Source organism: Papio anubis, chromosome 13, assembly GCF_008728515.1.
Source record: "Papio anubis isolate 15944 chromosome 13, Panubis1.0, whole genome shotgun sequence".
NCBI lineage: Eukaryota > Metazoa > Chordata > Mammalia > Primates > Cercopithecidae > Papio > Papio anubis.
Window position 1 is genome coordinate 93,775,161 of NC_044988.1, and position 25,319 is coordinate 93,800,479.

At 41.7% G+C, this 25,319-nt stretch overlaps 1 protein-coding gene across 1 annotated transcript in view; it reads right to left on the bottom strand.

Moving 5' to 3' along the window:
- Positions 1-25,095, bottom strand: part of PSMB7 (proteasome 20S subunit beta 7) — a 61,962-nt gene extending 36,867 nt beyond the window's left edge. Inside the window, exons 1-5 of the mRNA XM_003911250.4 lie at positions 24,966-25,095; positions 24,446-24,539; positions 23,502-23,599; positions 21,936-22,076; positions 15,103-15,218 (exon numbers count right to left, since the gene is read on the bottom strand). Of these exons, the coding sequence (XP_003911299.1) occupies positions 15,103-15,218; positions 21,936-22,076; positions 23,502-23,599; positions 24,446-24,539; positions 24,966-25,027 (511 nt within the window). The 5' untranslated portion in view covers positions 25,028-25,095. The remainder of the gene's footprint in view (positions 1-15,102; positions 15,219-21,935; positions 22,077-23,501; positions 23,600-24,445; positions 24,540-24,965) is intronic.
- Positions 25,096-25,319: the final 224 nt, after the last annotated feature.

Genomic DNA, 25,319 nt, shown 5'->3' on the forward strand with positions numbered 1-25,319 from the left:
CAACACTGATCAAGTTCACTAGCAATCAAAGAAATACGAATTGAAGTAAAATAACTACTTTTTGCCTTTTAAATTAGCAAAGATTAAAAAGAATAACAGTGCTGACAAAGGTGTGATCAAATGGGTACTCTGACACACTTGGAGAAGCAGAAATGGATAGAACTCTTCTAATGGGCAATGTAGAAACATCAACTGGAAATCACACAGCTACACAAACCCACCAAACCAGCAAGTCTCTCAGGAACTTATTCTAAAGAAACACATGGACAAGTACCCAAGTCACGTATCTTAAAAGATCACTGTTTAGATTAAAGGGGAAAAAAAAAATACCTGGAAGTAAATGTAAAGGTTCAACAACCAGGAGCCAGGGAAAATCAACAATAAAATACTATACACACAAACATTAAACATGACAAAGTAGAAATACATTTTTTTGGCAATGGGAAGCTATCCATGCTATAATATTTAGTGGGGGAAACCATGTTCCAAAGCAAACTTAACAGATACACTTATGCACTATATATTATACAAACCTGGAAGCACATAAATCAAAATATTAAGCTTATTTTCTTTTTGTTTACTTGTATTTTTTAATTTTTCTTCAAAGTGCATACATTAATAGCAATTTTTTAAGGTATAAAAAATTGGAGAAAATCTAACATTGTGAGGGGATGGAAAAACCAAGCAAAAGACCAAGACTTTGCTAGCTGTCATAGTCTTTCTGTATAACAGCAGCAGCAGGCAGCTTACTTCTTAAATTTGTATACAAGGGCCTAAAGGTCAATCCATGCATGAGTCAACAGACCCAAAGAACAGCAGCAATCAATCATCACAAACAAATACCCCAATCTCTCCTTCTCACCGTCCTTAAGAGGGCTTCCTTAGGACTGTCTTAGAGGTACAATCATCTTAATAATGAAGTCCTCTGAGCATTTCAGCATGGGGCTAGACCCCACTTATCCAGAAGTGTACTCTGTGGCAAACACAGCACTGAACAAACTACAACAGATGCACACAGTACTTAAGAACTTTCACAGCAGAGTCACATCAGTTTTGTTTGCTCTTCAGGCATGGCAAGTAGTAGCAGTCCCACTTACAAAAGGAGAATAAAGCTCAGAGATAAGGAACGTGCCCAGATCACACAGCCAGTGATAAGCAAATCTGGGATTCTGAAGCCAGATCTTTCTGAATTTAAAGTGTGCGATGTTCTTTCCATTCCACCACGTTTGCCTCTTAAATAGCAAAGCCAAATGCTTGAAATCAAGATTAGCAAGTAAGCCTGGGAGATGGAGCTATCTTTTCTTAGCTCCCCACCCCAAAAAAGCATGCTTTCAAACTTGCTTTTTCTTTAGATTTCAGCTCAATGATTACCACACACATCTGGATATAGTTAATTTGTGTTGTTTCGCTTGGAAATTCAAATGAGACTGGAATTTAGTTAAATATTTTAAATGATTAAACATATGCCATTCACTGTTGAGCAATGCCACTCAAGTATCTGTTATAACAGCATTTATTTTAAAATAGTCTCATTCAAAAAAAAAAACCTGAAATTAGTCTCCATTTTCTAAAACCTCTGAAAGTGTTTCGATCTTACTTAGCAGGATTCGTAATTCACTTTGAAACTAACTTTTTCTGAGAGAACAATCCAATTCAGGATGAAATCTGAAATTTTACAATCTAGATATTGCTTTTACTTGTTCTACACATTTAAAAATGTGTTATTTTTCTATGTCAGAGTTCACTAAAATACTCAACAAACTTAGCAATTCTATAATCTATGTTATTAGATATGCTAAAGAAACAGTAAGACTGAAATAATTTCCTAAAACCTGCTGCTTCTAAGTCAAAAGCTAGGAAGGACCTGAAAGGTAGAACTTTGCTTTTTCTAATCAGATGCTCACTAACTCTCAAACTGGGGAAGGGGAAAATATTTATTGAGGGTCTTAGGTCCTGGACCCTGAACTCAAGTACTGGGAGTATTTGCCCCTTTTACAGACAAGGAAATTGAGACTCAACTGGTTCCAAATAGTTTGCCCATGGCAAGAGTCGACGGGAAGCGGGGCCAAGCTTTAAACCTAAGTCCTGTTCTGAAGCATGGGTTATCAAGCTCATGCACCCTTCAGAAGGGCAACTTCCCACTCTTTCTTCAAACAACCCATTCCCAGGTGCCCACACAGCAGCGGCAGGCTCTGGGAACACCAAGAGGCACAAGAGGTGGCCCAGCCCTGGTGCTCCCTAGCTGTGCACATCACTCTGAGCTCTGCAAAGCTGCCAAAGTTGCTCCAGGAGGCACAAGCAACTGCATTAAGCACAACGTGAATGCTGCGACCGGAAACCAAGGGGCACAGCAGCCCTACCGAACTAGGTTCCTTCCCTGAACAAGGGGCACAAGACAGGAGGCGCCTTCCTCAAAGGGTGGCTCTGAGGGTTGCATAAGATGGCGCGTGTAAAGCAAAATGCTGGGGACGCTAAAAGCTCAAGAAAAGCTGGCTGATGAAATTCCTCTCCGACAAGATCCTGGCCCTCCAGGCAGCTATTTTATACAATCACCCTCAGCGAGTCCCAGGGTTGGCAGCTTTCATGGAAACAGAGGTCTTCAGAATTTCTTTCTCAAAGTCATGAAGTCATGAGAGGCAGCAGGAAATGGATTTCTACCACTTTTCCCCAAATCAATTTAACCAGATCTTCTCAGGAAAAAAAGCTGCTCCTTCTGCTAAAGAGCGGTCCATTTTAAGCAGCCAAGGACCTGTTTGCCACCGTGGCCTGCCAAGGTGTAAGATGTATGCGGTGGTAACAGAGTCACACACAGAACTTTCTAATCCATCAGTGTCAGCTCTCCCTGACAGAACGCTTACTCACACTTGCTCATTGTTAGTCAACTGGCCACTCATTCTGGGTAAAATTTGGTGCTTTCCACATACCCACAGACTGGGATCATTTTTCACTCCATTCCTGCCTCCAAGGCCTCGTCTCCTGGTACTGGTGCTTGCTCTGGAGGCCGACAACGCCAATGTGTGCAGAGCTGATTGATGAATATAAAACAAGCTGGGCACCGGGGGACCACGTCCAGCCACTAGAGAGCAGTGGAGCACCTCTCACTGCTCAGTAGAACACACGCCGGCTTTAAATGGTTTAATTGTATGCATGCATTTCATTATAAGTCTTGGCCAAAAGCTCCTGGCGAGGCAAGCCAAGCAATCAGACAATCTTGCATCGCTTGCTGAAATCCAGATTTGTCCTTTGTCAGCATAAACAGTTTAATTTGATGTTTTCACTCCTGAGTAAGCACTGAGTATTACATTTAAACCCCTCATGAGGGGGAAGAATGCTTCCTTTTCGTCAGTAAATGTACCTTAATGTGAAAGTCTACCTTTTATTCCCAGTGAATTGAAAAAAAAGTATTCCATTTAATATGCTAAAAATATTTGTAAGGCATTCAATAATTTCACTCAAAAACTAATTCCTCAAAAAATGGAGTTCCTTTTCTAAATGTAATGTAGTCAAAGAGGAGTTAAATTTCACCCTAATCATTTAAAACACCACTTGAAGGGAACAGGGATTTTTCTTAAAATTGCAACTGCAACATCTCATTGAACTGACAGGTTATAAACACTTATTCTTCAGAAAAGACTAACAATCAGGGCATCAGGGCCTAAAATGTGAAAAGTTTTATTTCATTAATGCATTTTAATGAAATGTCACAAGATATGGAGCGAGAACATTTTTTCCCTAAAACACAGGTGTCACCTACCCTTTCACAGGACAAAATGGAGGATGAAAATTACCCAAAAATGCGCCTATCTTAATCAGTCCCCTGCACCATGAGGCCCCACCGGGAAACCAAAGCTGAGTGCAAGGCGTACACTCTGCCTCCTGCCGCGGGAGTGCAGGGCAGAGGGAGCTGGCAAGTCTCTTAAAGGCTCCATATTTCAAAGTAACTTCCCAAATTTCAGGGCATTCCACTTTAACTGATGGACTAGACGGTATTATTTTCATTGTATGGATGGAAGAAGCTAAAATTCACAGAAAGGAAGGCGGCTACCCAAAGTCATGCAGCCAGAAATGGCAGCACGGGTACATGAACCCAGATCTGGTTAATAGCAAATCCCTCGTTCTATGAACTACACAGTGAAAAGCCTTCTGATGCCTAAGATGACTTTCCACGTAGTCTGACCAATGAGGAAGTAAAAGGCATCAAACACTAGGTCATAAGCATATAAAGGCATTTTCCTTTAGCAGGGGCACTCTGGTCTAATTCTGAAACAAGAGCAGATAAAGATGAGCTAGTTAACCTCACTCTCTCTCAGTGGGGTTTAAAGCAAAGAACTTTAAACTGTTAGCATTTCCTTTAACTGTTCTGAAAAGTGCTCTGGCAAGGGCTTTTACTTGGTTGTAGGCTAAGGACAATTCAAATCAGGAGACTTTGTGGTAAAATGTCAGAGCAGGGAAAAAAGGAGGAAGAGCACCCATACATTAATTCAATATCTCACCATTTTGTCTATAAAAGGCGTTTAATATTTTTTTACACAGAATCAAGAACAAAATCCAATCTAATTAGAATAGATTAAGAACTGGCAAGGGCTGACTATATTACATTCCCTGTAACAATATGATGAATTTTAGAAGTAAATATTTTCTCATTTCCTGATATCATGGCACCATCTATTGGCTTAGTACCACCTTTGCAGCAACCAGGAAACAAGATGCATTCATTCAACTTTCACGGGCTTTTGGTTCCCAGTTGTTTTATTCTTGGCACTCCATTGCAACCTAATTTTAAGATATAAAATCCATTCACTGCACATTTTAAATCTTCTAAAATGCATCTTATATTAAAGCACGAAGTGCCAGAGAAATCTTGACACAGAGAGCTACACACAGAAACATGTACTGGCACTAGAACATGCTACATACAAAAGACTTATGTTTGGTATCTCACTTCATGCTCACACATGAAGTAAGCATTACAGAAGAAATCAATGTTCATAGTCAAACAGCTAAATGAATGTTGGACTTAAGACCTGAACCCAGGCTAAGGACAGTGGCTCACGCCTATAATCCCAGCACTCTGGGAGGCCAAGGCAGGAGGATCACTTGAGACCAGAAGTTCCAGACCAGCCTGAAAAACACAGTGAGACCCAGTCTCTACCAAAAAAATAAAGAAAAAAAAAAAAAAAAAAATTCAGTGGTGGTGCGCCCAAAGTCCCAACTACTTGGGAGGCTGAGGTGGGAGGGCCACTTGAGCTCAGGAGTTTGAGGGTACAGTGAGCTATAATCACACCATTGCACTTCAGCCTGGAGACAGAGCAAGACCCTGCCCCTAAAAAATAAAAACAAATAATTAAGTTAATTAATATCTTTAAAAAGTATCTGAACCTTATTTGACTTCAAAAACCAGTTTTCACTCAGCCACACTGCCTCAAAAAATCGCCAAAAGCAACATATCCACATAAAAAGCAGTGATTTACAGAGCATGTGCACATAAAACGCGACCTTTCAGCATCCCAATAACCCTGGGACCTTCCCAAGTCAAAAAAAGTAGCTTCATTTTAGAAATAGGGGTTATGAAGTTGCAGAGGTTAGGTGACTAGGCTCTGGTCAAGCAGAGCTAGGACCAAAGCAAGGGCTTCCACCTCTTTTTCTAGAATCCTAAGTGCTACTTCATTCAGGAGTTTAGAGAAAAGCCTGCTCCAGGCAGTCACTGGCTGTGTGGACAAAGCTCCTGCTGGAATAGGGTCTCCTAGACCTAAGCACAGAGGCAATCCAGTTCCGATGGAGACACATGATTCTAAAGCCTCTTATACACAGTCAACCACATGGCTGACCCCAGAGCAGGCAGAAGAATTTCCAGCAACACACGGCTGTGAAGTTCATATATATGCCCTCTGAGGTTTTTATGAAGTAAACATGCTGCTAAATTTGCATCCAATTTAAGAATTGAAAACGAATACAGAAGAAACATTTGCCATCTTAAAGTGCACTAATTTGATCCAGTGCAGGATAACTTTCAAAATCAAGTCATGTGGAGATATCAAAGGATCTATACAAAGGTTGTACTTGAGTATAAAAATACAGAAAAGGTTGTGCTTTAGTATAAAAATACAGAAAAGCTTGTACTTTAGTGTAAAAATACAGAAAAGGATGTACTTTAGCGTAACAATGGCAAATCTTAACTCCCTATCCATGTTCCTAAGTTCTCACTTAATTGTAAGATTCTTCTGCCCACAAGGTGAGACATCCAGCATGCTTACTACTCTGTCCCACATCTTCCTCACTGCTTGGGGGCCCTGTAAACTGGGACTTAGTAGGTGCATTCCAGTAATTAGGAAACTGTATAACCAGTTTATCTGGAGAATTTTACCTGGATGGCCCTGGCAGTGACCCCAAGTCTTCCCTAATGGTGCATACCAATGTTTATTCCTTAAGTTAGCATTCCTAAATTGTCCAAGGACCTCATTTTCAGGAATGTCATGCTTGAAATTTTATTCATGTTAATTCTCTATGTGGATAAGCAGGCAAAAACAAAAATTTTATATACCTTGCCAATGCTGCTACAAGGAACACTGCCAAGCTAATAGCAAAAGATGGTCCCCAAGCTTCTTCTGACACTACTTCAGCTTGCCTAATAAAGAAAAGCTGGCAAGTTCAAAGAATAAGCTAATTAATCTGAGAATTAAAAGAACCCACATTATGTCTATAAAAACATAACTAAAACGCTTTCCCTTTCTTAATAAAGTCAAAAAATCTTGCCTAGCTTTTAACAATCAAATGAATCGATCACCAGTAGTCTCTTCCAAATTACTCTCTTAAAAAAGAAGTAAATGAAACAATAGGGATCCTTTCTCTTTTCAGAGAATAAACCACACGCCACGTACCAACAGGAGAAAGTCAGAGACTGAGGTTCCCATTCCCACTCACGTACTTCCTTACTTGTGGTACAAGTAACCTCTCTGAGCCTCAGTTTCCTCATCTTTAAGACAGGGATGATGGCACCCACCTCACAATGGTGCAAAGACTATATCAGTAAGGCATCCCACAACAGGTGTAGGTGCTGTAGCTGGATGAACGCTGCTCTCATTACGGTCAATGTGATGTTCACAAAGGTTTTAGGACAGAAGCTGTCCAGAGGCCACACCACAAACAGTCTGATATATTAGTCTCCCAAGTAAACTCTCAGGAAGGCCAGTCCTCAGACAGGAGGCTCTGGGACCCCACGTTCAATGCAGATCGAGCTGGGCAGCAAGTTAAAGATGAGCAAGACAAGACAGGTGTCTTCTATTCAGTGTAAATTAAGAGCAGCCTTCAGGCGCCTGGCTAGTCGCCAATACAGGCCCATGGGTAGACAAAATTTAGACACCCTTGTCTTCCGGTTAATTTATAGCTTCCAGCTCTTACTGTCAAATTGCTCAGAAAAAAAGAAAAAAAAAAGATTAATTACAAAGTTTGCTTTTATTCTTCATAATAAAAAAACTCACAATCTAACTAAAACATGAGAATTCAGATGAAATATTCATTTTCTCACTTAAGCTACAATTACAGAAAGCCTTGATTCCACAGTGAATGCTAATGTTCCATGGAGGCACTTCATTTAGGAGGACCTTCTATTTTATCTGGAGTGTGAGGTTTGGTTTGTAGCTCACTCAAAATAATAAGCATGAATTAAAACAAAATCCAGCCAGGCACAGTGGCTCACGCCTATAATCCCAGCACTCTGGGAGGCTGAGGCGGGTGGATCACTTGAGGTCAGGAGTTCGAGACCAGCCTGGCCAACATGGTGAAACCCTGTCTCTACTAAAAATACAAAAATTAGCAGGGTGTGGCTAATTACAGGCACAAGCCCATTATCCCAGCTACTTGGGAGGCAGAGGCAGGACTGCTTGAACCCAGGAGGTAGAGGTTGTAGTGAGCCGAAATCGAGCCATTAAACTCCAGCCTGGGCAACAGAGCGAGTCTCCATCTCAAAAAAAAAAAAAAAAAACTCCGCCAAATTTTGGCAATTCTCAGTTCTCTCAATACCCAGCTCCTCACTCCCTCAAAAGGAAAGGGGAAAGAAGTGGGGGAGGGGAGGGGCGAAAGAAGGGTCGGGAAGCGAAAGAAAAAAGAAGAGACAAAACCACAACAAAAATCAAACTTAGATTAGGAAGAAAGCTAGCCCTGCACAGCTACGACCATGGAACAATGGCTGAAAGAAACTAAGACAGCCACAGAGACAAAGCCCAGGCCAATACAAAACTGTGATCTTACATTCTCTGTAAAGTGCTCCTCTTCACAGTGGACTTGGATTGGAAAGAAACAAAAAGTGAAAATCACGTTGTCTTTGGGTCGTAAAATTGTGGGGTGATATATATACATATAGAGAGAGAGAGAGTTTAATTTCCTTTGCTGCAATAGGGCTGTTTCAGTAAACACTGTTTTCAACATGCAAGACAGAGAACCCATGCAGAGAACAGTCAAAAATACAAAAACAAGTATCAGGAATTTGTATATTTTTAGTATTCAGAAGCAAGGCTTAATAGCTAAGTGAAATCACAACTGTAGGATGATAAAATCACAGCAGCTGTGTTGTACTGGGGCTTGCAGGAGATAGAAAAAAAGGGTTCAAATCCCAGCTTGGTCACTTATGGGGCTGAGTAACACTAGGTAAGTTGCTAAATCTAAGTTGCAGGTTTCTCGTCAGTAAAATAGCAATAGTAGCATCCCTTACACTGAATTTTAACTGAAAATAATGTGCCAGCACCCAGTACTCTGGCACTGAGACATTCCCATAAATATGCTTTAAATTTAAAATAATACTAAGCTTTAACCAAAAAAAAAAAAAAAGTAAAAGGACATGTCACATTTACAACACTTTAAACTGGGACCACACAAATGGAACACAATCTAAACCAACTGCATTCCAGGGGTACTGTAAACTGCTAGTTCACAAACAATGAATAGCAGCTAAGGTTTCTGACACTAAGTTTCAGACATTCTTTAGCACAAACAAGCTGGAGAATCAGAAAATTAATTCACCATCAAATATTCACTGAGTTGCACAGGGCTCTGTGAGACCCTGAGAGTAAGGCACAGATGCTGTTCTCAGAGGTCTGGAATTGTGCAGGAGCAGGAGAGACAATGCCTAGGGGAAGCAAAGTGGGGCGAAGGCAGGAGTCCTGGGATCCTGCTTCACTCCTGGGAGGGACTTGTTAACTCTGCCAGGGGCAGCCAGGAGGGAATGGCTTCTGGGCTACACTCAGGGTAAGGAGGAGGAACACTCCAGGCAGAAAATGCGCTTGTGAAAGGAGGCAGCAATGGGTGTTGGGCTCTGTTCAGAGGAGGACGAGGGGGCTGTTGCCACAGAAGCCCAGGGCACAAGGGAAGGAAGAACAGGAAATGAGATGAGAAAAACGGCCTAGAGCCCAACTGAAAAGGGAGGTGGCCCCAAATGAAGGAGTGACTGCAAGACTGCAGCCAAGAGCCAGCGAGGAGCTGGCACTGAGGAAGGCCAGGAGAGAATGATGACAGAAACCCAGAATGTGGCCCAGGGTGAGCTGCTGAGAGATCTCTGTAATGACAGTGGCCATCCCTACTGCCACCACCACTGGATTAGTCCTCATCCTCAACATTTCTGGCCAGGATGCAAGCTCCCTCCCCGCCCCAGGCCTCTCACGCCAATGCTCCCCACAGCTGTCAGCTGCTCCTTCTAACAAGCGAACCTAATCCTCTCATTCCCTGGCTTTGGAGCAGGAAACCTCCAGGATAAAATCAAAACAGCTCCACCTGCGCCTGCAGCATCTGGACCCCCGGGGCCTGCTTTCCAGCCTTGCCTCCACTCCACACTAGGCAACATCCATCCTTCTTCCACCCTCTCCATCTCTGCTTCTGCTGCACCCACTGCATGGGTCCCTTGCCCCGCCCCCACTCACTGCTCCTGCTGCCCCCATGCAGCACACTCTGGCCTTTCAGTGCTTAACCACACGGAGCCCTTGTGCACTATCCCTCGGGGTAAGCGGTGCATAGCACATTCCTACTCATCCCTCAGGCGTTTAAGTGTTCCTTCTTCCCACTTTCACCCATCAGACTGGCAAAAACACTCAGCATCCGTAAGGTGGTGGGAGACAAGCGTCCTTGTACTCTCTAGTGGGAGTATAAACTCGTGTCAGCTTTTTGGACAGCAATTTGGCAATAGCTCTCAAAAGGTAAAATGCACTGTCCCTTTTCTGGGCTGCCCAGCAGCTGTATTTCCTGCCTCTGTCCGGAGAATTCCACTGCCATCTGAGCTTCACCAATCACAAGCACCCACCTTCCCCATGAGGAACTCCCTGGTGGTGGAAGGGATGGGAGGAAGGCTCAGTTCTGCGGCAGCCAGGGTCTGGCACCGGCTGTGCCCACGGCATAGACTGAGACACTGTTCTTGGCCCCAAACCCAGTTCTTGCCCTTCCAACTACGTTGTGAGTCACCTGCTATACTTTTCTCAAAAATCCCTCTCTTCCTTAAATCATCCAGTGACTCAACTGCTTACAACAGAGAATTCTGGTCAAAACATGTGTACACCTTAATTCAGAAATTCCACTGCTAAGAATGTATCTAAATGAAGTATGTATTTATACAAGTAGAACAAGACACATTTGTTACCAAAATATGAAAAACAAGATATTAATTAGAAGAATGGGTCAGCAAGCATGGTATAGCCACATAATGCAATTCTGTACAGCTTGCTATTACAGAAATTCTATAGGCCCACATAAGCTGATGCAAACACTTCATCAAAACAAGTTAATAGTAAGGTAAGAATATTATGTATAGCATGTGCTCATTTGTGTGTGTGTTTTTTTACAGGGGTAACTACCTGACAGAGAAGGAGATACGTGAAAGTATATCGTAACACATTTTCTGGAAAAAATACAAACAATTCTTAAGAGTGGTTACTCTGGAGGGATATGAAGGAGACTTTTCTTATACTTCTTTGTCCCACTTCAATGTTCTGTCATGTTCATAAATCACGTTCATTAGAAAATGCTTGAATGTCACTTGCTCAGAAAGGACTTCCCAAACACCCACTAGCCACACACTCCTTCCTAGTATCCTCACTAATGAAAGTTCTTTTCCTCTGGGGCACTTATCACAATGCATTCTTCTAGCTTCATGTGAATTCACCTGTCTAATGCCTGTCTCCAGCACAAGACTATAGGCTCTGAGGCAGGTGATGTGTTGACCACTAATCTTCCCAGCTCCTAGCAAAGTGCTTGGCACTAACGATGCTAAATACACATCTGACAAACGAATGAAAAGATCCAATCCTCCTTTTAAGACTCGGCTCAAGTGAAGTTCTTCCTGAATTCCCCCAGTTTGGAAGTGACCCTTTCTCCCTTGGGTCCCCTCCTGCCCTTGTCAGTGTGTACATCTGTCTCCCCCATTAGACTGGGTATCTAAGGACAAAGACCCTGATATTCACTTCTATCTGTGCTGCCTGCTACAGTTCCTTTACACAGAAGGCACTCACTAAAGAGCTGATAAGGCCGGGCATGGTGGCTCACACCTGTAATTCCAGCACTTTGTGAGACAGACGCGGGCAGATCATGAGGTCAAGAGTTTGAGATCAGCCTGGCCAACACAGTGAAACCCCCCTGTACTAAAAATACAAAAATTAGCTGGGCATGGTAGCATGTGCCTGCAGTCCCAGCTACTCGGGAGGCTGAGGCAGGAAAATCGCTTGAACCTGGGAGGTGGAGGTTGCAGCAAGCCTATAGTCCCAGCTACTGGGGAGGCTGAGGCAGGAGAATCACCTGAATCCGGGAGGTGGAGGTTGAAGCAAGCAGAGATTGCACCACTGCACACCAGACCGGGTGACAGTGTGAGACTCAGCCTCAAAAAAAAAAAAAAGCTGATAAATGAGTGGAGGAACAAACAAGACCTCAAAGTAACAATTTACTTGGGTATTAAAATCACATGTTACTGATGTCTCATTCTCCTTAGTCTGGTATTTTAGGGCAGCAAAACCAGTCTGTGTGGAGTCAGTGGTTTCTAAATAGAATTCTCCTATAAACTCAGAGCTGTGGATCCATCACCGGGAACTCAAACGAGACTTGGACAGACAGGAGGTCACTGTTGGCCAGGAAAAAGCACAAAGTGGGGTGGCAGAAGTGAAATGGGCAGACACAAAGCTGTTTACCTACTCACTTTCAACAACTTTTCCTAATTCAGCTTTATGCTCATGACACAAATTACCACAGTTCACAGGCAAGAGAAACCAATTTTCCCATTTTACAAATGAAGCTGCTTTGTATCAATGTCAAACTTCTTAAATTTGATGACTTTATCAAGGTGCTAGAAGAGAACATCTTGAAGGATTCAGAGGTGAAGGGTTGTGGTGCCTGCTATTTACTCTCAAATGGTTCCCCACGCACACGAAACAATGATAGTAGTAACAATGTGTGTGAGAGGCAGAACTAATGTGGCAAAATGCTAACAACTGACACATCTGAGCAAAGGACAGATCAGTGTTTGTTGAACATTACTGTTACTTTTCTGCAGTCTGAAATTTAAGTAAAAAAGAGAAGAAATAAAACTACTTAATAGAAAAGGTTATTCCACCTTTACCACCATTTAAAGGTATCAGATGGGGAGAAATAAAAGCAATACTTTGATGGAGATACCAAATACATTTGAATAAAGCAATTCAGAAAAATTCTAAAATTACCATAAGTATCGTCATTTTAGAATAATTGCAAAGATTCATCCATATGGTATCTGGGGGTAAATCATTCTCCCCAACAAACAGTGAACATCTGTTATATAAAAACCTAGTAAGAGGCTAGATAATAACACAATGGCATAGCAAAGTCTCAAACTGGCAATTTCCAAACTACTCAAGGCAGCAGTTTTCCTAGATGTGGAGCCAAGACACCAAGACGGAAAATATAAGAGGTAAACGACAGCTGGAAAAACACCAGCTACACAATACACACAACCTGTTCGAAGTTCTGGACCTGTGCAATTTGACCCAGAAGCAATAACATAAATGCTAGAACTTGAAAATCCCAATTCTTCCAAATATAATTGTATCACTATTTTTTGCAGTCATTAAAAAAAAAAATTATCAGCCGCCTATAATCTCAGCACTTCGGGAGGCCGGAGCAGGCAGATCACCTGAGCCCAGGAGTTCGAGACCAACCTGGGCAACATGGCGAAATCCCATCTCTACAAAAAACACAAAAATTAGACGGGTGTGGCAGAACGTGGCTGTAGTCACAGCTACTCAGGAGGCTGCGATGGGTGGATCACCTGAGCCCGGGGAAGTTGAGGTGGCAGTGAGCTGTGATTGCACCACTGTACTCCAGCCTGTGCAGCAGAGTGAGAAACTGTCAAAAGAATAAAATCTCCTAATCTAGCAGCTAGACCTAAAGCATAAATGCAAAACGCTGGTTAGCAAATGAGGAAGAGAGGGGGGAAAAAAAATAACTACTATTTACAGACCAGGCATTGGAGCACATGCTTTATGTATATTATTTCCAACCATCACAACTTGGTGTGGTAGGTATTGCTGATACCACTTCACAGGTGAGGAAATCGAGGTTCAGACAGAAATCAAATACCCTAATCCCTCAGAGATTAAATAGTAAAGAAGGACCGTGATCACTCCTGTAGGTCAAAATGTACCCGACAAGTTTCAATGTGAGGCTTCTACTCTAGAATTCTACTCAAATCTCATCTTCTTCATAAAAAACAGACAAGGTCTCACTCTGTTGCCCAGGATGCAGTACAATGACTTGATCACAGCTCACTGCAACCTCAAACTCCCGGGCTCATGCAATCCTTCTGCCTCAGCCTCCCGAGCAACTGGGACTACAGGCACACACCACCACACCCAGCTTTTTTATATATATATATACATATATTTTTTTGGTACAGACTGGATCTTGCAATGTTTGCCTAGGCTGGTCTTAAACTCCTGGCCTCAAGCAATCCTCCCACCTCAGGCTCCTAAAGCACTGGATTACAGGTATGAGCCACAATGCCTGGCACTGCTCTTTCTATTTAACACTGCCATCTGCCTCCACCCCAGCCCCTGCCCACAACTCCCAAGTCCCCTTATCATGTGTGAATTTAATTTTTTAAGATCATTGCAAATTCATATGCAGATGTAAAAAATAGAGCATTTCCATATGAACTTGACTCAGTTTCTCTCAAAGATAGTATCTTAACTATAGTACAATACCATCCGTATTACCTTTTTTTCTTAATATCACTTTCTAATACAGGCTGAGTAGCCCTTACCCAAAATGCTAGGGACCAGAAGTGTTTCAGATTTCAGGTTTTAGAATATCTACATTATACTCACCCAATTCAGCATCCCTAATCCAAAAATCCAGAATCAAAAATGCTCCAACGAGGCTGGGCAGAGTGGCTCATGCCTATAATCCATTCAAGCATTTTGGAAGACCGAGGTAGGCAGATTACTTGAGGTCAGGAGTTTGAGACCAGCCTGGCCAACATGATGAAACCTCATCTCTACTAAAACTACAAAAAATTAGCCGGGCATGGTGGCACACGCCTATCATCCCAGCTACTTGGGACGCTGAGGCAAAAGAATCACTTGAACCTGGGAGACAGAGGTTGCAGTGAGCCGAGATCATGCCACTGCACTCCAGCCTGGGGCAACAGAGCAAAAATCCATCTCGAAAAAGAAAAAATAATAAAAATAAAAATGTTCCAATGAGTATCATGTTGGCACTCAAAAACTTTAGGATTTTGAAGCATTTCAGATTTCAGACTATAAAAAATATATTCATAATACACAGGTTGCATAACCTATATTTATACATAAATATATTTATAATACCTGTGTATTATACTTCTCACAGTTGTTTATTATCTATTTACCCTCACTAAAATATAAACTCCTCGAGGGCAGGAATCACTATTAGAATTGTGTTCACTGCTATATACCAAGCACCTAGAACAGGGCCTAATCTGTAGTAGGAACTCAGTAAATATTTGCTGAATGAATCAAAGCACTGTACTGCACCTCCTCTTCTAAGAGAAAACAGACCAGCTCTTCAAGAGACCATCTTAGTAAGCAAGAGTACTCTGAAACATCAGGGAAACGTTACACTCACCCATGGTGACATAAGGCAACTTATCAGTTGATCCGTGAGGATAGATGCTGTACAGGTGAGGTCCAGTAACATCTACTCCTCCTAAAACTAGGGCTGCACCAATGTAACCTTGATACCTGGTGATGAGAGTATGCATAAGAAAAAAAACATGAGTCCACAGAGCATCACTGTAACTTAGCCAAAAGTTGCATGAGAAGTCAGACAACAAAAACAAAAAGCTTTCTTTAAGACTGTTTCATTAAGGGGTTATTGTTTGGATGGTAACAAAAAAGGGAAGGGAACATTAGATGAACCATCTACTATCAGCCAGTATAAATTATGTGTGGCACTCCACACACCTCATTTCAGCTCAGCCTCACAGCCCCCATTATTATTATTATTTTTGAGACAGGGTCTCACTCTGTCACCCAGGCTGGAGTACAGTGGTTATTATCATGGCTCACTGTAGCCTCAACCTCCCCAGCTCAAGCAATCCTCCCACCTCAGCCTCCTGAGTAGCTGGGACTACACCTGGCTAATTTTTGTATTTTTTTTTTGTAGAGATGGGGCCTTGCCATATTGCCCAGGCTGGTCTCAAACTCCTAGACTCAAGCAGTCCTCCCACCTCGGCCTCCCAAAATGCTGGGATTACAGGTGTGAGCCACCACACCCAGCCCACAGTACCCTTTAAAAGACAGCATTATCATTCCCATTTTAGAGAAAAGAAAACCAACCTAGAGACATTAAGAACTTGCCCGGTCTCAAAATCAAATTGGGTTGACTCCAAAGATTATCAGCACTTTTCCCATCACACCTCTCTGGGATCAGCACATACTCCACCTCCAAAGTTAACAATGAGGTGCTAAGCTCAGCTGTTCCACTATTCAAATTATCAACCTAGCCACAAAGGCATGGTGGCTCACACCTATAACCCCAGCATTTTAGGAGGCCGAGGTGGGCAGATCACTCGAGTCCAGGAGTTCAAGACCAGCCTGTGCAATATGGCGAGACCCCGTCTCTACAAAAACTACAAAAAATTAGCAAGGCGTGGTGGCATGCACCTGTAGTCCCAGATACTCGGGAGGCTGAAGTAAGAGGATCCCTTGAGCCCAAGAGGCAGAGGTTGCAGTGAGCCATGTTCATGCCACTGCACTCCAGCCTGGGGGACAGAACAAGAGTTGTCTCAGAAAAAAAAAAAAAAAATCAACCTCACCACAGCCCAAACAGAAAAACAGCTCATGGTGAAACACCTTTGCCTTTGAATTAACCCACATTATAATCATATATATGAACGCATATCCAAAGAAAATATTTCATCATTCAGGAAAGTGAATATTAAAATAACTCCATGATAGCCTAAGAAACCACTGCTATTACACACAGGATAAACTTACACTTCTTCAGGAACATCACAGGAATACATTTTCCACCCACTCCATCTCCATTTAATTGTGTACATATTTGTTCCTTTGGACCCTTTTTTCCATTTCTATAGATTCCTCTCCCTGTATTTGGTACAGTTTTTTAACATCAGAATTGCTGTGCTAGATAAACATGCTGGATTTAAAGTTCTCCACTGTGAGCCCTCAGCTCTTTGGGAAGAAAAACAAAACCAACACATACTGAATTTGCCAAACAATGTAATCATTAAAACTGTTACAAATAAACTAACACAAGAACCAAAGTCATAACTTTGTCTGAGACATAGCCGCCCATCCAGAAGTGCACTAAGTAAACAGAACAGTGGTCCAATACTTGCCCTGTTCCTCGATTACCAAATTGTTATTTCAAAAAGAACCTTCCATTTATAAGTAAAAACTTCAAGAACTTCCTAGGAAAAGATTTTAGAAGTCGTCTAAAAAGAGAACAGAGCCCCAGACAAGGGAAGAAACTGGTTCAAGGCCACACGAGCTAGCAGCAGGGTGAGACTAGGGCCAAGGGCTCCAGGAAGAGAAGCCACAATCGCCCAGTCCCACCACCCTCAACTAGTTCAGTGCCTATTCTACTATGCCAACTGTCTACTGAACAGGGTATTTAAATAAAGTCAATAATAATCAGCTAGTTGCCTTCTAAGCTAAAATATAAACTGTTAGATGCCTTTAAAAGAATCAAGATGTTTTGGCAAATTATTGAAATCGTTAAAATTTCAGTAATTTACTGATCCACAGATTCTAGCAGGACTCTAGTCTAAGGATATAAACAGACAAATATACAGAAATGAATGCACAAGGATGCTTACAACAGCATTGTTTATGATGATTAAAAAAGTGGAAACAGGCAGAGGGAGAAACGGCTAAACTGATCCGGCTGTACAACAGAACATCACACAAGCATTAAAAATCATGCTAAGCTCAGTGCGGTGGCTCACGCCTGTAATCCCAAAACCTAGGGAGGTCATGGCAGGAGGATTACTTGAGGCCAGGAGTTTGAGACTAGCCTAGGCAACATAGTGAGACATTGTCTACAAAAAGTTTAAAAAAACAAACACAACAACAAAATCAGCCAAGCATGGTGACATGGGCCTTTAGTCCCAGCTACTCAGGAGGCTGAGGCGAGCAGATGACTTGAGCCTAGAATTTTAAGGCTCAAGTCATCCGCCATGCACTGCTTTTAAGTGAGCCATGATCACACCACTGCACTCCAGCCTGGGCAACAGAAAGAGACCCTATCTAAAATAAAATAAAATTTAACAATCATGCTGCATTTTCTCCTTTGCTACTGATGGTAGCACAACGTTTGTCAAGGGAGAGCTCTGACAACATCTCTCAAAATGTTAAATGTGCAAAACTAAATAAATGTGCATTTATTCTAGAATACAGTCTAAGGAATTAATCACACCAGAACCCAAAGGTTCTATGTTCCAAAGCGTTCACAGAATACCTAACAATAGCTTAAATACCTTAAAATGGGCAATTTCATTAATGTTCAAAAATTGGTTAAGTTGTAACACAGCCACAAAACGGATACTATGACACCACCAAAAATTATGATACTGATTAATAGTTCTTAGGCTTTTATGGGTCACAGAGCCCTCTTAAAAACTGATTACAATTGTGGAAACTTTCCCCCATAAGAGTACACACCAACATTTTTTTCTGATTTCAGGAGAGTTACAAGTATTCAGAACTTCTCTATGGGTTCAAGAGAAAAACTCATCTACTGACTGGAACAATATTTGTAACATACTATTATGTACATATGGGAAATTACAAAACAACACACAAACAGTTCATTCTTTTAAATGCATACATACAAGGATACATGTCTAGAACAAAAGGTATGAAAAAACAGATCTTCAAAAATTTACAGTGTATGTGTCTAAGTGGCAGAACATCAGGTGGCATTTACTTCCTTCTATCCAGGTTTCTAGCGTCTACATTTTTTACAATTACATTATTTTTATAATTTTAACAACAGTTATTTTCATTTTGAAATGCCCTAGTATAGAACCCATTCAAGACACACTGTTGGGTGAAAAGATCAGGCTATACTATAAAGAGTCAGTACAACTATAATCCCATTTTTTAATAAAATATTACTGAACATATTTTTAAAACCTTGAAGGCTGCGTAATAATCTCTTAGCACTAATTGCTTGTGGGTGGCAGGAATTCAGGTAGTTTTTTATATTCTTTTTGTTTGTATCTTCCAGCTTTGTTTTGTTTTTACCATGAATATGTAATAGTAATATAAAAGGAAGAGAGGAAGGGAAGAACTTAGAAGACACAAGACTGGAATAATATACAGTAAACCAAGAGTGATGCTCCCTGAACGGCAAAATTTTCATTTTGTTCTTTGGGCTTTTCAGTATTTTCTAAATTTCCTACAATAAATGTACATGTTTATTAGAAAAACAGTTACAATGTAAGAGCCTCCACATATTCAGGTAATAGTTTCCAGAACACAGAACGGCATGTCACTAATATTTCTATGAAACTCAACAAGGAGGCTCTATGCCCACAGAACAAGCATTACTTCCATCACCTACATCGAGCCAGCAGAGGTGTGAGATAAAGGCAGTGCTTAAGTAAGGGAAAAGAGGTCACTTCTGTTTATCAAATCTTATTTTCTCACTGACTCACATACATGGAAATGGGCAGTTCAGAAAAAAAAAAAAAAAAGTACAGCAGTACCAAGAACACCTTGTATTCCTTTCCAGACTGAATTTTATGGGGCTCTAACTATGCAGTAGGCTCCGTAGTATGCAAGGTCAGAGCCTAGCTTCTTTATTCCTGTCCTCCTCAAAAGTCAGACAGACAGAAACTATAATCCCCATTTTATTGAGAAAGAATCACCCAAATTTACACAACAGTCAGTGCTGTAGGTGGGAGGTGAACCAAAGTTCTAAAGTCAAATCCTAAACTCTTTCCTTAAACCACTCTCATTTTATGTAACTCACCAAAAATGTAAGAGGACATAAAAGACTGTAACTATTATGCTGGTTTATATTTTTAAATGTTCCTCTCAAAATTTGATAAAATTTAACTTTTACAAACTATCTTAAACTAAAAAATGACAAAACACTGAAAAAAGAGACTAGGATTTTTTTTTTTTTTTTTTTTTTTTTTGAGACGGAGTCTCACACTTTCACCCAGGCGGGAGTACAGTGGCACTATCTTGACTCACTGCCAAGCTCCACCTCCCGGGTTCACGCCATTCTCCTGCCTCAGCCTCCCAAGCAGCCTAAGGACTACAGGCGCCTGCCACTACGCCCGGCTAATTTTTTGTATTTTCAGTAGAGACGGGGTTTCACCATGTTAGCCAGGATGGTCTCAATCTCCTGACCTTGTGATCCACCCGCCTCGACCTCCCAAAGTGCTGAGATTACAGGCATGAGCCACCGCGCCCGGCCGAGACTTTAGAATTCTTAAAACATTCTAAAGTGATTAACAGAAACATGTGCTAGATTATTTTGCTGATTGTTTTAAATGACATTACAAGGAATCTTGAAACATTCTATTTGCGGCAATTTTAGAAGCTTGAAAATTGCCTTTATTACATAGACACATTGTGTAGAAAAAGTTTTCAAAAAAGCCTTACATATAATGTGCCAAGCAAGCCACCAGAGGGAGCTTTATATTTAAAATTAAAATCCACAAATCTCTTCAGAAATCTAATCAATAGGTGTGCTTTAACAAGTTCTACTCACTGTACTGGAAGAATTTGGTTGGCAATAATTCTCCTGGATTAGAACAATATGTACACAAACACAAAGCAGCAATTGGGTAGACTAGGCTTCCTATACATATGACTCTAGGCTTTGGTCTCATTTGTAAAATGGGAACTATACTACTGGCCTTGCTACAAGGCTACCCTCAACCTCATATACACTACTGAAAACCCACAGGCCATGCTAGACACACAGAGGAGGACCCGCAAATTCTCAGGAAGGCCAGGGCCCTGAAGGGAACAGTGAAGTGAGCCAGGCAGAGAATGTGACAGAGCACCCACTCCCACTTCTAAGGCAACATCCACCAATGAGTTCCCGAAGATTATGACCACGTGTTTCTGAATGTTTTCAAAAGACAGAAATCTAGACTTTTTTTTTTTTTTTGAGACACAGTCTTGTTCTGTCACCCAAGCTAGAGTGCAGTGGCATGACCTTGGCTCACTGCAACCTCCACCTCCCAGGTTCAAGCGATTCTCCTGTCTCAGCCTCCCGAATAGCTGGGATTACAGGCGAGTGCCACCACGCCTGGCTAATTTTTGTACTTTTAGTAGAGACGTTTCACCATGTTGGCCAGGCTGGTCTCGAACTCCTTACCTCAGGTGATTCGCGATCCCTGGCCTCCCAAAGTGATGGGATTATAGGCATGTGCCACTGTGCCAAGCCAAAATCTAGACTTTTAATTCAAATCTACCCATTTATAATTATTAGCCACTATTTAAAAAAAAAAAAAAAAAAACCGCCGTATGATCCAAATAAATTTCTCTACAAGCTGATGGCCTATAAGCCACCAGTTCAATATCTTTACTGTCTATCCATGCTCCCCTTTAATTCTCACAACAACCCTGCTAGGGGCAGGTATTATGATATCCATTTCATATAGAAGGAAAAAGGCAAAGAATATGTTAAAGGTAAGGCAGGTCCCTAAAGGAGAAGCCAGTATTCCACCCAAGACTAAATGCCCAGGGTATTTCTCCTATAATCACTGCTTCTCTTATGAGAAGCAAATAAGAAAATGTACTTTGAAAACTCCCAAGACCCATACAAACATAAGGTAATGACGCAATTATTAAAGGAGAAAGAGAAACAAAACTACTAATATGAGCTGTGAGTCAGCAGAGAATGAAGGTCAGGTCATAGCTCCTATCTCAGAGTTAAAAGGATGAGATCGTGCGTAAAGCACTTTAACATAGGTCCTCAATCAGAGTAAGAGATAGATAAAGGTTGGTTAATATTAATATTATCATACCCACTGACAGCCAATTATAAATACCACTTTTCATTCATTGTTATTTTGCCCCTAAAGGGGGCAGGGGGCAAGGGGAGACACTCATTTGGCTTTGTGTTTATGGGGAGGAGAGAGTAGTTTCACAATACAAATTCATAGTTCCTCCAGCTATAACTCTCTTACTATGAGCAAAAAAGTTTCTTACCCAGTAATATCCCTATGCTTCAGGAAATGACTCAACTGGTGACATGTGATTTACTCATGAAAAGAATCAGGCCCCAGAAATTCAAATGCACTATCAAAAACCATTTAAAGTGGCTCTTTAACATAACAACTGATTTCTGGAACAAAATGTGTATTTCTGAAGGCTTTTTTGCTACTTTCTTGGCTTCTCCTGGCTGAAAAAAACCTAAGATATGAGCAAAAGATACCACCAGGAATCCCCATTCTGGAAACTTACCTGAAAAGCATCTGCTTCAGCATCCGATTGGCTGTCACAACTCTGGGAAGACGGCCAGTGGAGAGGGAGTGGAGCTCCAAGTTGGAAGAAATGAGCTGGGTTGTCATGTCTGTGTCTGCAGCTGTCCCAGCACCACAACAACTGAAAAATCCAATTAGAAACTCAGTTGAAATCCAATTATCAGAGGGCTCAATTAGAAGTAGGGGTTCTTGGATAACTTCCAAGAAGTCCAGGTACCCAGAGAGATGTTTTTGGGTACATCTATGCTGTAACTTTTCTGCTTAATCAACCTTAAATGAACAGAAAATTAAGAAAATGCATCTAGTTATACGCAAATATATTATCTATGGCCCAATGGAACGTACGAAATTATTGGTTTCTGTGATAAGACTATGCATTTCATTAACGCTACAAATACATCCAAGTTGTACAGAAGTGCAAGGTGTGTTAAAAGTCTTGCAACTCAACATCTACCAAGTACTTACTATCAGATACCAGTTATTACACTAAGCACTGGGAATAAAGAAAATATGACAGGACTTGTACTGGATTTCAAAGTTGAGTGGAAGACACACAAGACGACGAAAATTATAATACGTCATTTAATACACTGTAGTAACATAGGTACAAAATGCTACGGGAAACCAGAGGAGAAAGCAATTGATTCTGATCATTAAGAAAAGGTTTCAGGCTGGGCATGATGGCTCATGCCTGTAATCCCAGCACTTTTTGTGAGACCCAGGCGGGATGATCACTTGAGGCCAGAAGATCAAGATCAGCCTAGGCAATATAGTGAGACCACATCTCTCCCAGAAAAAAAAAAAAAAAAAACTAACAAGAAATATTTAAAAAAGAAATGAAAAGGTTATATATGAGCTGGAATAAAATGGAATAAAAACACTCTACAAGCAGAGAAGAGTTTCTAAATAGAATCTCACATAAGCAACAGTGGAATAGCTTGGAGATGAGGGAAACAGGGACAGTTCAGATGACAGTTCAGATGTAACTGGAGCACAGGGTGATGGCAACTGAAAGAGAGGCTTGAAGGGTAGGCTTTCTATGGATTGTGCAAGGCCACAGAATTTTGATTTTTATCCTAAAAGTCGTGTGGAAATGTGACAAGTCTCATGAAAAGCTTTTTAACAAAGGGACGTCATCAGATCTATGTTTTACAAAATCCAATATGGCAGAAGAGTGAACAATAGGATGCCTAAGAGAGGCAAGTAACTGCAATAGTTCAGCTAAGAAAAAAGAACCTCTATGGTTCAAGTTAATGTTTGAAAAAAAAGAAAGAACCCAAACTAGAGCCTTAGCAACGGAAAGAATAGGAGGGAATGGATTCAAGAGGCACAGGGAGGGCAAAACTGGCTACCAATTCAATTGGAGACTGAGCAAAGAGCGGACTTGAAGATGACTAGCTTGGGTAACGGGTGGACGGAAATGCCATTTAAAGGAGATAGAAAATACAAGTTAAACAACAGGTTTTTGTGAAGAGCACAGGAAGGTCAATTTTTACCCCTGACACGTTTGAAAATATAAAAATTATTCAAATGAATCAATACTTACTAAATATTAGGAGATATGAAGTGTATTTTTGAACAGTTCTTGTCAGCAACAACCATTCCTTCAGTTGCTCTTGTATCTGCTCCAAGAACTATGCCATCCTATTGAGAGAAAAAAAGTTTTTAAACAATATTACAAATATAAACCAACCACAACTCTCCATTCTACTTTAGGGAATACTATGTTGCCCATACCATGCTCCCCTAATCTCAAAACGCCAAACAAAACTCATACCAAAAATATTGTGCCACACTTTCAGGATTTAAGATAAAATTTCTTAGTAAATGCTACTAATTGAATCCTGAGTAGGTAAGAATTATTCCCAGTTTCAAGTGAGGCTCAGGTGTCTGGTGAATTCCTTGCAAATCAGAGCTAATCTGGAAAAAACTTGGACTAAGACACAGGAATCTTCCCATTAAAGTAGCCATCACAGTCAATTTCCTTTTAAAACATGTTGCTCTTCCTTAAAACAAGTTGCGCAGGTAATCATTATCTCTTTTGACGTTTACAACAATTTAAGGCAGGAGTTATCTCCATTTGATGCATCTGAAGGAGACCTGTGAGAAGGAAAGCGAGCTGCCCGAAGTTGGAATTAGTATTATAGAGGTCAAAAGTGAGACAGACCTGTCTGACCCCAAATCTCGTGATCTCCCATCACATACTTCGGCTTCCTAAACTAGTAATTAAGAAGCTAACTGACCTGTTAAAAAAAAAAAAAAAAAAAAAAGGAAAAAAGAAAAAAAAAAACTCAGCAAAGTGAGGAAAGAACATAAACTGTTAAGAAGCACACAAAACCAGACAAAAGCAGTCCCTCCTGAAAGACGGTCTCCTGATGTATTCTATAGTATTTGCCTTTCCAGACCGAGCCGGGAGAGACAGAGGAAGCCAAGTGTTCTGATTCCTGTTACCGGTTCAGTCGCTGCTGCTCTTACCCTAACCTGGCTTACCTTATAGACCACCCCAGCGATGGTCGTGCCAGTTTTCCGGGCCTTTGGAAGCTTGTACCCCCTCTTGGCAAAATCGGCTTCCAAGACGGCATTCCTGAGAGCAAATGAAAGAATCAAGTGTTGAAGGGCAGGACCACATCGCGCAGCACTGGCATGAAGACTGCCTAAAAGAGAACTCAGTAAAGCTGCTATTTGTTTTCACGCCCATCTGTTCAATGAATCCTCCCATCAGCACTGTTCTCCCGTTTTCCAACGAAGACAGTCTCAGAGAGGGGCCGTGACGTGCCTTAGGAGACGGAGATAAACGGTGGCCGAGTGCGCTGTGAAGGTGGGAGAGCAGACCCGGCTTCAGGAGAAACCCACGCCCAGGCCCTGATTCCCCTGAGTCACACGGGCCGCGGGCCACAGGCCCCGCCATGCACTCTTCCCTCAGAATTCTCGTATCAGGCCTTGGCCCAGCTCCCACCCGAGCACCGCACTCTTACTCCCTCCCTGAGCCAAGCCCCAGGCAAGGCCGCACCTGCGACAGTTATCAAAAGAGAAGCCTCCAACCGGCGGAGCATACACCGACACAGCCGCCATCTTCCCAAGAGAGCACTTCCGGGCCGGAGGCGGGCGCAAACCCACAGATCCGAACACTTCCGGCGTCGCTGGCAACTGGGGCTGAAGGGGCGGGGCAAACGCCACACTAGAACGATTGATCTTAGAGATTCTGGTTCCTAGAGAAGCCAGAGATGTTTGAAGTATATCGCCCCAAGTGGCACGGAGGAGAAAGTGACACCCGGAACGAGGAAAGGACTTGTCCAAAGTGAACGCACCGGCGACCAGGTCTCCTGCCGCTCAGACTGGACCTGCTTCTACCTTTAATTTGGTT